This window comes from Lethenteron reissneri, chromosome 38 (genome assembly GCF_015708825.2).
Source record: "Lethenteron reissneri isolate LAM-NWPU_2019-01 chromosome 38, ASM1570882v1, whole genome shotgun sequence".
Classification (NCBI taxonomy): Eukaryota; Metazoa; Chordata; class Hyperoartia; order Petromyzontiformes; family Petromyzontidae; genus Lethenteron; species Lethenteron reissneri.
Genome location: NC_083816.1, coordinates 9,142,991 through 9,157,841, shown reverse-complemented (window position 1 = coordinate 9,157,841; position 14,851 = coordinate 9,142,991). Strand labels below are relative to the sequence as shown.

General features: G+C 49.2%; 1 protein-coding gene across 4 annotated transcripts in view; it reads right to left on the bottom strand.

The window, feature by feature from the left end:
* The window catches only part of LOC133351784 (inositol 1,4,5-trisphosphate receptor type 1-like), a 155,555-nt gene that overhangs the window by 21,959 nt on the left and 118,745 nt on the right, over positions 1-14,851 (bottom strand). For 3 of the 4 annotated variants that reach the window (XM_061567301.1, XM_061567302.1, XM_061567304.1), the window contains 7 exons: positions 12,489-12,664; positions 11,360-11,524; positions 8,240-8,438; positions 6,510-6,590; positions 5,090-5,229; positions 2,693-2,858; positions 1,576-1,736 (listed from right to left, as the gene is read on the bottom strand). In XM_061567301.1, coding sequence (XP_061423285.1) covers positions 1,576-1,736; positions 2,693-2,858; positions 5,090-5,229; positions 6,510-6,590; positions 8,240-8,438; positions 11,360-11,524; positions 12,489-12,664 — 1,088 coding nt within the window. The remainder of the gene's footprint in view (positions 1-1,575; positions 1,737-2,692; positions 2,859-5,089; positions 5,230-6,509; positions 6,591-8,239; positions 8,439-11,359; positions 11,525-12,488; positions 12,665-14,851) is intronic. The other variant, XM_061567303.1, reaches the window with a different exon arrangement.

Sequence of the window (14,851 nt, the reverse complement as noted above, 5' to 3'; positions counted from 1 at the left end):
TTTTGCGAGCAGCAAGCAGCGAGATTCCAAATGGCTTTTATGGTCGCCCGCCTGCCCACGGGACCCAATGCGCAGGTGGGATAGCAAGCAGTTCACCCGTCACGCGGTGAGCATCACCCCCAGTATCAGAGTGAGAAAGTGCCGTGTTGGGCGAGGGTATGCGAGGTGCCGCCGTGGCGAGATGTTAACTGCCTCGCCTGGTATACAGGAGGTTGTGGGTTTGATACCGATCCTGACACTTGTAGATTTGAAGTTCACAAGTTTTTTTGTTACCGTGGTTATGTGGATTTTTCTCCAGGTCCTGCAGTTTTTTCACCTCCACAATTAGTAACAGTACACGTTTATCAAGAGGATTTGGCGGCTATAAATTTCTACGTGATAAGCCACTTCATTGAGCTACGATTTGTGGCCAGGTCTCGATTGAAAAGCGAGCTACATGGCTCAGTGGGCCTTACCCGTGTGAAATAAAATAGTTTCGTAGTTAATGTAATTGCGGTGGCGATGCTGTAGGCGATGACAACACCGACACTTTGAATTACTGGCCTGAAAAGCCAATAGGCTGATAAGAAAAGTCTATTGACGCGAGCCGCATTCTAAAAAGTGCGCGCCTCTCCTCGGTCTAGACGCCCGTCCCATGCCTGCCCACGGGGGACCCATCACGCACAGCGTGCCAGCCACTGCGCCGCCACTGCCTTCGAGCCGTCGCTGGAAGGTGACGCTCGGCACACACAAAAGACACCCGCAGTGCTAACCTGAGACTCGCAATATACCCCATTGTCCGATCTGAGAAGACAAGCGAGGCGGAGCCAGGATGGTGCTTGCATCACCGACCGCCATGTAAACCCCAGGTGTTATAGGCTGCGAGCGGCAGATGTCAGTGCAGCAAAGTCCATTGTCGTACTGCACTTGTATGCTGCTCCCACGTCTTACACAGTAGTCCCCTCGGGTTAACGTGTTTAATCTGATCCACAAAAGCTAAATGTTACACTTCCAAAACAGAAAACAATGTAAACCAAGCCAGTTGAGATCTAAACACTAATAAACGGACATCGCCGATTGGCTAAGACATGCCCAGTGCCACTTACGAGTACTCCGATTGGTTGAAATTGGCAACCGCGTGCATAACGTAAACATGTCGTTCAAATGTTAACGTTCGTCGAAACCATGGGGGGTCCCCCTATGGGAGACGAAACGTTAACGGAAAAACCGCTAACCGCGGGACTAGTGTGCTCCGTGTCTTTACAAAAAGACCCACACGCTGACCAGTATGGCGAAGTAGCGATCGAATAACTCGCACAACAGTGGACTGACAAAACGGCTGTACGCTACGCACACAAAAACTGAAGTTTAAAAGACGATGCATGTGCTTGCCCCCTTCATATCGTAGGGAACACACCCCACAGACCCCTGTGCGGCAACCAAGTTTTTGGGCACCAGGATCAGTAGGAAACGGGGAGAGAAAAATGCACACGAACGCAGAGTTGTCAATTTCTCTCCGGTGAGAGAGAGAGAGAGCGAGACCTCGGTCGTGCCGAGGTGGGTGGAGGAGGGGGAGGGGCACACGGCCAGACTCACCCGGATCATCTGTGCGACGTAGCTCTCGGGCCCCGTGTACTCAGTGGGGTCCTTCACCTTGATGAGCACGATGAAGTAGAGGTAATTCCACATGTTGTGCTCCACCTTGATGTGCTCCTCGAACGACACCGTCTTGTTGTCGAACTTGTCCCTCTCCAGGCCTGCGGTCAAAAAGAGGCGGGGGAGGGGGGGGGGAGTTCAACTTGTGAAGCAACGCGTTTGCTGGGTGGCGTTGGTGGATCATGAAAATCATCGTTGACTCACCCCAGCCTACCTCTTCCACTTTTAGACCACTACACTTCCTCCAGCCCATCACTGCTCGCTCTCTCTGCCTCTCGTCTCGCTCAAATCCCCTCCACATTCCCCCCAAACCCTCTCCCTCGATTCCCCTCCAGCACGTGATTATTGCTCGCTCGTGATATCACCGCACCTCCGATTAGCGCGGTAGGCTAGGTACGGTGCGCGAAAGAGGTTCACACACATCACTGCAAAGGTAGCTGCCATGCATTTTAATACAGGAATGCCGTCACGTTACGAGCGTCCCTGACCTTCATAAAAAAATATATTTTATTTATTCGATAATTAAGCTTAACACTCGCTTCAAAACAGCCCCAAGCGCACAGTACACGCAAATCTCGTCAAAAGCTATTGGTTTCCATTGGCACTGCATCTCCCTATAAAAATAAGTTGGGGCTCGGCATCGCCGCCGTCTGCTCCGATGGCTCGGTGGAAACACGATAGGACTTTGGCCAAAGGTTGCGAATTAAAATCCCGGTAGGAGGTCGAATCTGCTCCATCTCCCCAGCATGAGCAAAATAAAGTGTGGGCTTATCTATATTCGCTCTGCTGTGGAGCGTCTCTCGCCCCCCACCATAGCAATGTGCAATTTCCACGAATGGCTCCAGAGTAGTGGCAAGCGGGGAGTGCCGTTGCACCGTTAATGCAGAGCGCGAAACCAATTCGTCTTCCATTCCAAGCGGCATCTCAATCCGGGTTTCTGCTGCCTGCCGGTTCATTTGGACGACATTGCCGAGGGTCGCCGAGTGTCACAGTGCGAGCGCGTGCCGACCGCTGCACCGACGCTCTCCGCCTGGGGATGCCGCGGGGCGATGGCTACCGCAGATGAAGCAGGTGGTCTTGAGCACCTCCTCCTTCTTCTGCTTCTCGCTCCTGAGGTCGGCGAACGTGTCGATGATGACCCCAAAGATGAGGTTCAAGACGATGATGATGACGATGAAGAAGAAGAGAAGGTCGTAGATGACTCTGGCGACGAACAGCGGCTCCTAGGCGGCACATGTGCGCAAACCGGGGGGGGACACGAGCGCACGTCGTTACGCGATGCTCCGGTCGAGACTCGCAGCCGAACGGTCTTCAAGGGCAGAGTACCCAAGAGCCTTTGTATCGTATGGATGGATGGCTGTTGAACTTCGATGGCACCGTACACGAAGACAACCGCGATAAATCGGGAAGTGCGGGGGGTAAGGACAAGCCAAAAACACACAATGCAGTTAGTTCTCTACTGTGTGTGCTGCAAAGTCTACGCTCCCACCACCAAACCACAGTGAGCAACGTGGTCAAGTATGGCGACACAACCTCTCATAACCGACATGGTCCACTGCTGGATTAAAACCGTCCCCGCACCGACACTTTATGATGATGTCAAGTATAATAAGCTTATTGTGAGGTTCACGAGACATGGGTGCGTGTGACAAGTGCATGCATATTGACTGAAGAATGCATTTCGAGCATGGCATAAGTGTAGACTCATTGCAAGGTGCCTTGGGGGAGTAGTTGTTTAAACATGGAAGGTGGAATGTTTCTGCCAACTATTACTCCCGTCGTTATTGCCGAAACGTGTCTGAATAAGGATTTACATCAACTACATCCACAAAACGTACGTTGCAAATCAGAGCAAGCTAAACAATAGTTAAGTATTTATTGACAAGGGACTCTCAAAGTCTCAAGACGCTTCACGGGTGCCAGTGTGGCCGAATGACGCTTCGTCAACGTGCCTGAGAAAATGAGAATACCCGCGCGCACGGAGGTAGGCACGTAGACAATCTGTAGATTTGGGTCAAAGATGCCACGGAGTCCCACCTGCTGCAGCTGACTTTAAAGTCATTCAGGCAGGTGCGTCTCACTCCCATTCTTTGCAAAAAAAAAAAATCTCAGAATGAACGACCAACGCTGCTTTCAGTTTAAACACGTAGGCTTCGTTAAAGGGTTCGTCTGTCAATACACCCGCCCACAATAATACGAGGACACCGCATGTATATTTTGGAAAGCGGTTCTTGTGGACTTGTACGGATGTTGAAATTCTTGTGGCTTACGTAGCCAACCGTGTCAACTCGGAGCTATGCCACAGACACCTACAAGGACCGAAATTATTTAAAAACCACACGAAAATATCGCGCGTCCAGGGCAGGCAGCGTGGAACAAACTACTCTGGAACTCGAGAGCTCCATTCAGTGGAGGCCCTTCCATCAGCAGTGGTGTAAGCGAGCAATTGCAGGGCTGCACCTTTACCCTTTGACATATCTTGGAAAGTGCGGTTCAGGTAGACTTAAAAATATTAAAACTACAGGCAGACACTCCAAGCCGGTCCATTTTTGCCAAATCGTAAACACTCCACTAAATCACAGCGTAACAACGCTTCGGTAAAACCTATGAGTCCCATTCATCATTGAGAAATGTCTTTCCCCCCACCCCCTCCAACGATCTATGGTGTGTACAAACAATTTGCTCGCCACAAAGGAGTACGAGCAAAAATGGAATCTCCCCCACCACCACCACCACACCTTCCAAAAGTGCTAATGTGCAACACGCATGCCAAGATCTGCAGCAGCAGCCGTGTGCATTTTTCAGGCGTGGAAATTGAAACAATTTTATTTGAGATTTTTGCGGCGGCAACGGCGCCCGTACTCAGTGTTCCCACAGGTCAGTGCCAATATTGTCGCACATCTGTGAAAACACACGCCGCCCCCCCACCCCCGCCTGACACGTGCTCATCGCTTCTAGCCGCACGCTTGCCCCATCCCCATCTATCGCATCTGACGTTGTTCAGGAGAGAGAGAGAGAGAGGAAAGAAAAAAAATTAATTGAGAACGCGCGACGGCCCGACCATAACCCCCTCCCCGTCAAGAATCGTTTTTACTTACATCACACCCCCCCCCCCCACATCGTGTGTGGCCACGGCAGAAGTAGGACACCGCAAAGCAGTGTGGGGTAACACGTGCCTAGTCAAACGTGGCCACGTGGTCACCTCACGGCTAACAGGGACACGCAAGGCGGTGGGGGAACCAGAAGCGCAACCACAAACCCCCAAGGTCAAACACCGACACGATTGCGAACACGCAGCTCTATCGCGCACGCCAGCTGAGACGACACGCGCGTACAAAGCGTTGCGCGTTCCTAAAAAAAGAAGACGGATTGATCACGGCTGACGGCGATGATGACGAGCACGTGCCCACGTGCGCGTTTATAAAAATCGCGCGCGTGCGCGTCGCGAGCGTGCCTGCTTTGACGGTTGCCGCAGGACGTCTCCGACGCCGCCGCCATTGCGTAGGCCCTGGTTCAGCACCGTCACGATGCACATGAGCAGCGTGTCGCACGTCCGCTCCACGGCAGTGTCGTCGCTCTTCCTGTCCTCTTTCGCTGAGAGGAGACAAGATACACGTCGCCTTCATTGGGCCGTTGGGAGCAAGTGCCGTAAGCGGGCACCAATAGAGGCTGGCACGGCGTTACGAGGGGGTGGGTGGGTGGGTGGTGTGGCCAGGTCAAAGTATCATGCTTGGCCGCATTTGCGTCCCCCACCCTGAACCACCCCCGGTACTGATGTTTACACCGCATCAAGTACTCGTTTAAAAAGGTCGAGACGGCTTCGTACAGGCCCAGAACCGGTTCTTAAAAATCACTCGGCTACGAACGAGAATTCAGCTCGGATGACTGGAATTGTAGGGCAGCGTGTTGACCAGTGCACCACCAACCATTCCATCCAGATTGCATGAACACATAGTGCACCAGATCAAACTTGTGGTCTGGCCCAATATCATACCTTTGGCTATTTTTTCTTACCATACTCTCAAGACTTGTTTACGCTGGGGTGAGATTTGTATTTTGTTTTCATATATATTTAAATCATAAGCCAAGTGTGCTATCAGTTAAGATGCAAAGCAACAAAATGTTCTTGTGCAACTTCATCAATCAGTACCACATGACGCGATGCCCACACCGTGACATCCGACGGCTTGTGCCAAAAACCGTCCCTAGAATGGCAAACGTGTTCTCATGCATTGCATACAGAGTCCATCAGCCCCGTTAACAACAATTGAAGCCAACAACCAAATAAAACAACATTTCCGCAGCCTAGCTCATCAGTAAGCGCCAAACTACAAACATTTTCCTAGAAACAAAATCTCCCTGAACAGTGCCCATTCTCATAAGATCTTAAAAAGCTAAACAGGATTGAGCCCCATTGCCTGGGATGGTAAGCTGCCTGGGAATACCGGGGAGTTTTAATGTAGTTAAAGGCTGGAATGTGACTGGGAAGCTTGGCAGTTACAGCAAGGGGTGTTAAAACCAAGGCTCAAATTTTGCTTGGGCGTCCGATATCCGATAAGATCGAGCGCATTCCTGGTAATTTGGCCACAGGCCCTCCTTCCTCGTGACAACTCCAATAACACTACTACCACAAATAATATATTTTTAAAAATATATCCATGAGATAAAATGTCCTGCAGGGATGTGGCTTCAGCGATGTCGGTATGCGTTTAAGCTCGGATTGCACTTGACGGGCCAAGACAATGCGCGGAGGATATCCAGGATTACTTATTGCTTCCGCAGGAATGCTTAAAGCTCAATATATTTATATATTCCTATAGCCACCCCCCCGGTTGGTGTAAACAATGGCTTTGGTGGGTGGTGTTGGACGGTACCCCCGTGCAGCGGATCACCGTAGAGATGGTCCCGGGTCGTGTCCGAACAGTTCCCGCTGTCCGAGTCACAGAAGTCACTCTCTAGAGATAATACAGTGGGGGGGGGGGGGGGGGGGGGGGGGGGACAGGACAAACAATTCAGTCGCTCCACTCCAGCAAACAAAAACGATAACAAGGCCTTTGTATTTCGATTTAAAGCTTTCGTGACTGCAGGGATTCATCTTCTTGGTTCTTTCGCTAAAGTCACGTAGAAGGGAAATAATAAAATAATTAAAATAAAACATAAATACAATTCTCACGACGTTTCGGCCACAACGCAAGCAGCCGTCCCCTCAGGTGAAGAACAGGTCTGCCGGAAAGACAGCACCACCAGGCTTGGCAGCGTATATTTAAGCTGGGTTGGAGGGGGAAGGGCACCTTGACACAGGAATTTGCATATCAAGATGAATTTAGCATATTTATGGGAAATGCAGATATGGGATTAGTCACTACTTGTGGAATGCGTAGGAGGTAGGGGGGGTCTCAAAGTCATATTATGCCCGTGCATTATCCAGGATTAGCAGCATCAAAGGGAGGGAGTAGGGTTAGCAGTAATAGAGGGAAGGAATTTTAATAGTATGGAGCTGCAGCAGCTAAACCACCACGTAAAAAACTAAAATATAAACTACATCTGTATCATCAATATACTAAATATACTCTCCAATAAGCTGAGCTACTAACAGTAAGTCATACATTACAATTGTATGTCGCAAAAAATATAATATGCCTCCAGCTAAACTTTTTTCTCTTACATCACACGGGTCTAACCCGTACTATATACTGCCATAGACAAACCCAACATTAAATTATATACTGTATTACTATACACCACCTTATACCTTAAACTATACATTGTAATATTACACTATGTATTATTCTACCCACCCTACTGTATACCACAATAGACGAGCTCAGCCTCCCCCCCCCCCTCTGATTGCACAACCCCTCAAACTGGATGGAGCGCGTGCCTGTTATCATCTCTCGGTATGTCACCAATGTAATGATTACATACATGGTCACATTGGTGACATTTTCACTATAAAAACCATTGGAATCACAGAAAAGACATTTATAACAAAGATAAGTGAAAAATCTTGAAATTTTTTTTAACTTTTTTTACTTTTCGTAACAGCTATTTTCATTGGAGTATGACAGGTGAGGCCCTGCCCCCCCCCCCTGCCTCCCCCTGCCTCCCCCTGCCTCCACATCCCTGGTCAAAGCACAACAGTTAAATCCTCTGGAATGGCAGAGATCAGGTCTAAAACACCCACAATGCACTGCAGCCTATAGTTGGGAGGCATGCTCGCATCACCATGGAGTACAGCATCACCAGCAGCAGCAGCAGCCTTATTTGTCCAAGACGACACTGGAAAATCCACGTGCACAAGGTAAAATAAATAGAATCGCGATAGCTGTGGGCGAGCAGGAAAAGCGAGAGCCATGGTCAAGTGAAACCCAACACACACACACACACACAGACACGGCCATTAATTTAATGTTAATTCTCACCGCAGCCTGCCGCTGCTGCTGCCAGGTGAGAATTAGGTCATAGGTGGGGGGGGGGGGCGCGAGCGATAACATGATGGCGACCTTCTCAGATTACTCCGTCCCGATCCTGGCACGCTGCGGGGGGCGAGGGAGAGAACATTTTTTGCTCAGACGTCTGGTGGAGACGGCGGAGTGTCGCGTACCCCGAGAGTCGACGGTCAGCGCCGGCAGGCGGTCGACCTCCATGACAAAGTCGTCCTTGAGGAAGAGGAAGCCGACGATGGAGAAGAGGTAGACGAGGATGAGCGCGAGCACGGCGGTGAGCACGATGGAGCGGCCGTTGCGCGTCACGCTCTTGATCACGTTGAGCAGAGTCTCCTCGCGGTACACCAGGTCAAAGAGCTGCCCGCGGCAAGGGGCAGTTTAAAACAGAAGGGGGGGGGGAAGGAATCATTCAGCGTTGTTAGTGAAAGAAAATAAGATGTGTCATGAGCACTGTTAATTGTGGCAAAGGAGCAGCGTAGACATTCGAGCGTGTAGGCGGTGCAACTGCTTCGGCACCAATGAACCCCCCCCTCCCCATGTCATTCTCCGCACCAGTGGAAATGCCAACCACGCCACTGCTAAATTGTGGGGTGGACGAAAATCGATTTATATTATCGTTTATGTAAATTTTACTTGTGGGCTAATCGGGAGACAATGACAAGGGGCAGATATCGCAAGAGAGCCGAACGGAGCAACAGGAAATCAACTCTTGAATAGAACTTTCGAAAATGGCAGGAGCCGAGGTGAATAGTCGAGTTTAATTCCCACAACGATAAATGACGATTGTCCGCTTACCCAGGAAGAGTCCATGAAGGGCAAGAGACATTTTTTTACAAGAGCCTCAATTCACGATCTAAATCCAATTTTCTAGGTTTTTGTTTGCGTGTGGGAGGAAACTGGATTACCTGGGGAACACCCACACAACTGGAGAGAGAACTTAAAATGTTCTACACAGACATGTGCTCATAAAAAACATATACCGCTTCCTATACAAATCTTATGGAATCGCTATTGGAGGAGAGGGTGAACAGCTTCATGCCTAACGGCAAACGAAGAAACATTTTCACTTCAGCGTCATGTCGTCTAAAAATTGTACAAATATTCATAGGATGGCAAAATGCTACGTAGAAATGGAGATGGCATAGTGGTGCAGCAGCAGCGATTTTGCGAGTTTAACGATTCCTGTGCACGGCTAACATCAGAGGCAGATCGATACCCCGAGAATTGGTGGGTCCTTGGCCTCAGCTTTTTCAAGCTGCTCAAACAACCCCCACCAAATCAGACGCGGTGTTAGAGGAGGCCTTCATTTCAGCAGTGGATTGACATTGGGCTCCCATGAATTAATGTGCGAGATTTTTGATTTACGTTTACTCAACTATTCAAGGAGGAACAAAATCATTTTGTCAGCCGTGAACTTTAATAATTGTACATTGGATTCAATTTCCCTTTGCCCGCTTTATGAACGGAATTATATTTTGCAATCTCCAGTTGTGGCAAACTCTATGTAGAGTTTTTTTTTTAAAGGATTCGTTTGTCCACCCCTGATATAAAACAATCACCAACTACCGGCACCGTACCCAGAACATTGCTTATTACACAAGTCAATCGTGTAACTTTTAAGTCAAACAAAAAAATGCAGGTGTTTAAATGTATTTTTTTTCTCTCTTTTGGCAGGCCAAGATGATTTCAGGTTTGTTCAACGAGCGACATTTAATGTTCCCAGATAAATTGCTTCCGTAATGATTTCACAAGAACATTGGTTTGGGAAGTCACGAAACACCACGTGCAACGTTTGCTCCTTTCATTTGAAACTAATCAGAATTCTAAGGTGGTGATGTAGGATTAGCACCAGCGCAAGACGAGCATTCAATGAAAAACAACAGAGTACACCGTGTCACTTCGGAGCATTCGTGCGGGCACCAATGCGAAAGTCACGTGCCCGCTAAATGGCAATGCAAGCATGCGCCAAGTCATATCGTTGAAAGGCTTCAACAACTTGCCATGGTAAACAAACATTCGTCATCAGGTGGTGCGCTGAACCTGGGTGGAAAACTCAAGTGGCTAACAGAGACCAAGTGCTGCCCCCTGCCAGAGTTCAAACTTCCCCTTTTCTTTGGAAAAAAAAAGTCCAAGAAAGGGTCACACCTCTCAAACCTTTTTCAACATCCTCTCCCTTCAGGGACTCCATGAAGGTCAAGCACTTTGACAATCCACTGCTGGATGGATGAAAGCCTCTCCTCGTATTGTGCTGGTCATGAGGGTGTGGGTTTGTTTGCCCACAAAACTTCACCATGAAGAAAGGTGGCCAGGACAGATTCAGGTATCGCGTGCCACCGATTCTAGCCATGGCTGGGAATAAAGCCGTAGAAAAAAAAGTCGTCGCGATTGCTGCTCATTATAAATGTGCATTGCATTCTTAAGTGTGTACCGATTCTCGAAAAATCTAAACCCCATCTCAAAGCTCCAGTCCATTTTCCTTTAAGCACACAGTTGAGTCCCCCAATGCCCCCCCCCGACCCCGTTATTTCCGTGACGCAGAGCCAACAGCCGCACCCCCCCCCCCCCCCCGCAACAAGGTGCGGAATTCCGATCGCATTGACGCGAATTTCCAATGGTCGTGCCACTTGTCGAAAACACCAAATGGCGCATTCATTTACGTTACGGATTGTTCTTCTGCGTTAACCGCCAATTGCCAAGCTAGATAAAAAACTACTGTGGTACCGCGATTATTTATAAAAATGGACAAACAATTATGAATACGAAACTGCATGCCACCAACAGGTCCCTAGGGTGGTAGAGATCTCACAAAATGCTCGTACCAGCCTACACTGCAGTCTGCCGTGCGGTGCCCTCGTTGCACAAGTCGGGCATGCTCACCTACATCCACCACGAAGCATGCACAAAACTAAAACAAACTAGCAAGCCAGTCCATTAAAAGTGCCTCCGTGCAGTTAGCGAGATTTGATCGTCACATGTGAAGGGCCGGAAATGTATTTTTAAAAACGTACGAACTCATTTTTTTTTCAACATACGAAGAACATTAATGCAAAAAAATCGAGTGCAAAGTCGCCACTCGCACTGACAACCAAGGTCAGAGCTTGCCCCGTTTTCCATCGGTCTACCGCGCACTCGGCTAGCGGTGGTGACCCTGCACCTCGCACCGAGCTCGCATTTGAAGGAATTGGAATGCGAGCTAGAGACGAGCGAGATGAGAGGGTGCGAGGAGCACGCGTGGAAGGAATGCGGGAAAGCCGTGGGCAGGGAGACGGTGGGCTGACCAGCAGGCTGTAGAAGAACTCGTGCATGACGAGCCCCAGAGCGCAGATGATGAGGTAGGAGAGGTGAAAGAGGAACTCCACGTCCATCACCATCGCTTGGTAACCGTGGGTGAAGGTTCCCTTGTTTCCCACGAAGCTCACCAGGAACACGACCTTGTTCAGAACCTGCGCGCACACACGCGCAAATATTCCACCGTATAGCCACACAGACTTAACGCGTAGGCTTTCGCGACCAATATCATCCATAGAGGTTTTTTCAGGGTTAGATCGTGATCTACCCCCAAAAAACCTCTATTATGCCATACAGACTGTTGGACACCTATTAAGACTGGCATAGCACATGTTATGGCGGATGCGGCCAGCACCAGTGCCTGGCCCGCCTTTGGATCCCCAGCGTCAATGTTAATACGCTGCACTCGGTACTCATTTTGATGCTGAATATACCGTGGGGGGAAAAGGCCAAAACAAGTTTTGATACCACTCAATACCGATATTAGCTATGGCGAACCCTGACAGGGCATGGCATTTGTGCGCGACGCGGAATACTGCAATCTTCATCTCGATAACCTGTGGAAGTTCAACGTGGCACGCTCTAAAATAAATTATGAGCGGGGCTGTGTAAATCTTTGGGGCTGCTCATACATTAACATGGCAATAGCCAGCACAAGGCGATTTAGTTATGTAGGGAAGTCCGCGTCTCAAGTCCTCATCGTTGCCAAATGCTGTTCTCAATCTAATCACCTCCCAGCTCTTAACACGGACCACAAAATCCATGCCAAAAACACGAATTGCTTCCCACGACCTCTGCAGCCACTAGAGGCACAATGATGCACTGAAATGTAAAAAAACTAAAATATTATTATTGCACCACATTTGTGACTGCAAATGGGAGGTAAAAAAATATCATTACAATAAATTAACATGGCAACATCAAGTATTAATTCACCTCGCAGCATCACGTCCACACCTCCGATTATCGCTGTTGGCCATGTACGGTGCTAAAGAAGTTCAACATACATACGTCCTCTTCCATAGAAATCGTCAACGTAAATATTAGTCGACCACAGTTCCCGAATTCAGTGTCGCGACCCACTTCCCAGCGGTCGGTGGGGGCCCTGGCCGTGCTCACGTTGGCGGTGCCCAGCAGGATGAGAATGGGCTGGCAGCCGACGGAGAAGATCAGGCGGAGGATGACGACGACGACCAAGGCGCGGACGGAGTGAGGCCTTGGCAGGAGTACCACGAGCATCAGCACAACCAGCACGGCCAGCCACAGCAGCCTGGACAGGCTCAATGGCAAAGTACCTTCACCAAAGAGAAAGATTGCCCCGTATAGCCTTAGACTGTTGGGGAAAGCACCTATACAGCGAGGGGGAAAAACGTATTTGATCCCCTGATGATTTTGTACGTTTGCCCACACTGAGAAATGATCAGTCAATAATTTTAATGGTAGTGAGAGACAGAATAACAACAAAAAATCCAGAAAAACGCATGTAAAAAATGTTATAAATTGATTTGCATTTTAATGAGGGAAATAAGTATTTGACCCCTCTGCAAAACATGACTTGGTACTTGGTGGCAATCACAGAGGTCAGACGTTTCTTGTAGTTGGCCACCAGGTTTGCACACATCTCAGGAGGGATTTTGTCCCACTCCTCTTTGCAGATCTTCTCCAAGTCATTAAGATTTCGAGGCTGACGTTTGGCAACTCGAACTTTCAGCTCCCTCCACAGATTTTCTATGGAATTAAGGTCTGGAGACTGGCTAGGCCACTCCAGGACCTTAATGTGCTTCTTCTTGAGCCACTCCTTTGTTGCCTTGGCTGTGTGTTTTGGGTCATTGTCATGCTGGTATACCCATCCACGACCCATTTTCAATGCCCTGGCTGAGGGAAGGAGGTTCTCACCCAAGATTTGACGGTACATGGCCTCGTCCATCGTCCCTTTCATGCAGTGAAGTTGGCAAACGTACAAAATCAGCAGAGGATCAAATACTTTTTTCCCTCACTGTATGAAGGCCGGCACGGCACACGAAGGGGTGGGTGTCCAGCACCACGCTCGACCACCTTTGTCTCCCCAGTGGCGATGTTTTACACACTGCACCAGGTACTCATTTGAGGACGAGTCGACCTAGGGGAGGCCCAGGACTGGCTAAGAGAATCGCCACTGGTTTTGACCGTGACTGGGAATCGAACTCGGGTCACAGGGGTTCGTAGCACAGCGCGCTAACCGTGACACTACCACTACCACACACAGAGGCAGCTCTTAATATATAACAATGAGCGTTTTCCCTCCACGTTTAACTTCGACTTATCAGGTTAATTTATCCTGGAGAAACCCAATGAGCTCTGAAGCTCGACAGATGTCCAGCCATTGTTTCAGCGTCGTGTCAAGAGACGAGTCGTCAGCGGTTCGGATCGTCTGACGAAGCGGCGCAGAGCGGCGAATATCGCACGGAGTTACCTCCGATCCCTTCAAGCAGTCTGGGCCACACATTACGCGGCAACAGTTCCCCACCTGCTCTGCAACACATTACGGTCAAATAGATATTTTTCATCCTCAGATGAGATTTAGCCAAATTATAGCACAGAACATTTTACCGGATGTTTCTTTTTTTCCTCCGTGCAGTGATCATCAATGTATACACTTAATCACAGGTGGCAGCGGTCTGGATTCGAACCCAGGACCTTTACACGGTGCCAGCTCCGTTCCTCCGACCTCCAAGCCACACAGCCACCACGCCAAACGTTATGACCATGTCACACTGAACGCACACTTTGTGTTTAGTCTGTTGTCCTTCCCCCAGCACCTCCGATTAGCACAGTTGGCTATGTACAGTGCAAAAGAAGTTCAACACACGTACATTAGAATCTTGACAGGCCAGTCAGGCAATGCATGGTTAGATTTTAAATGACGAGTGACTGCCTAGGAATACCAGGTGTTTTAATACTTGGGGTTGTGGAGGCGGCCAGCACGGCAACGGATTCGTGAATCTACCTTTGGCGACCTTTGCGTGTTCATCCCCCCCGAGGTGTGATGGGTTTTCTCCAGGTACCGGCATTTCCTCCTACATGCCAAACTCTTCAAATGAAACTGGCCGTAACTTCGCAATGCAGGATCTTCTTGAAAGAGAATCCCAAGTCTCAGGTAGGTGGAGGGGGGGGGGGCGAGCGTTGAATAAAAGGTAAGTATTTTTTTCTGAGTATTAGAATTGCACTGTGCTTGTAGGACAGGGGGATCCGAGTGGTCGAGTGCTTTAGCTTGCTACACAAACTCTGCACGACTCTGCAGTGTTCCACAATGGTAGGCATGCATAGTGGCCACGTGGTGTTTTACCTTTACACGTCGTGCAAACACACGGTGCTTATCAACGCCAATTCTCAACAACCCCAATCATCTCGCTCCATGTTCTGACGATCGCCAATCCATTCTCTTCCACGCACCTTCAACTCGCAAGGTTGATTACGTAAAAGGTGCGAAAGAAGTTCTACAT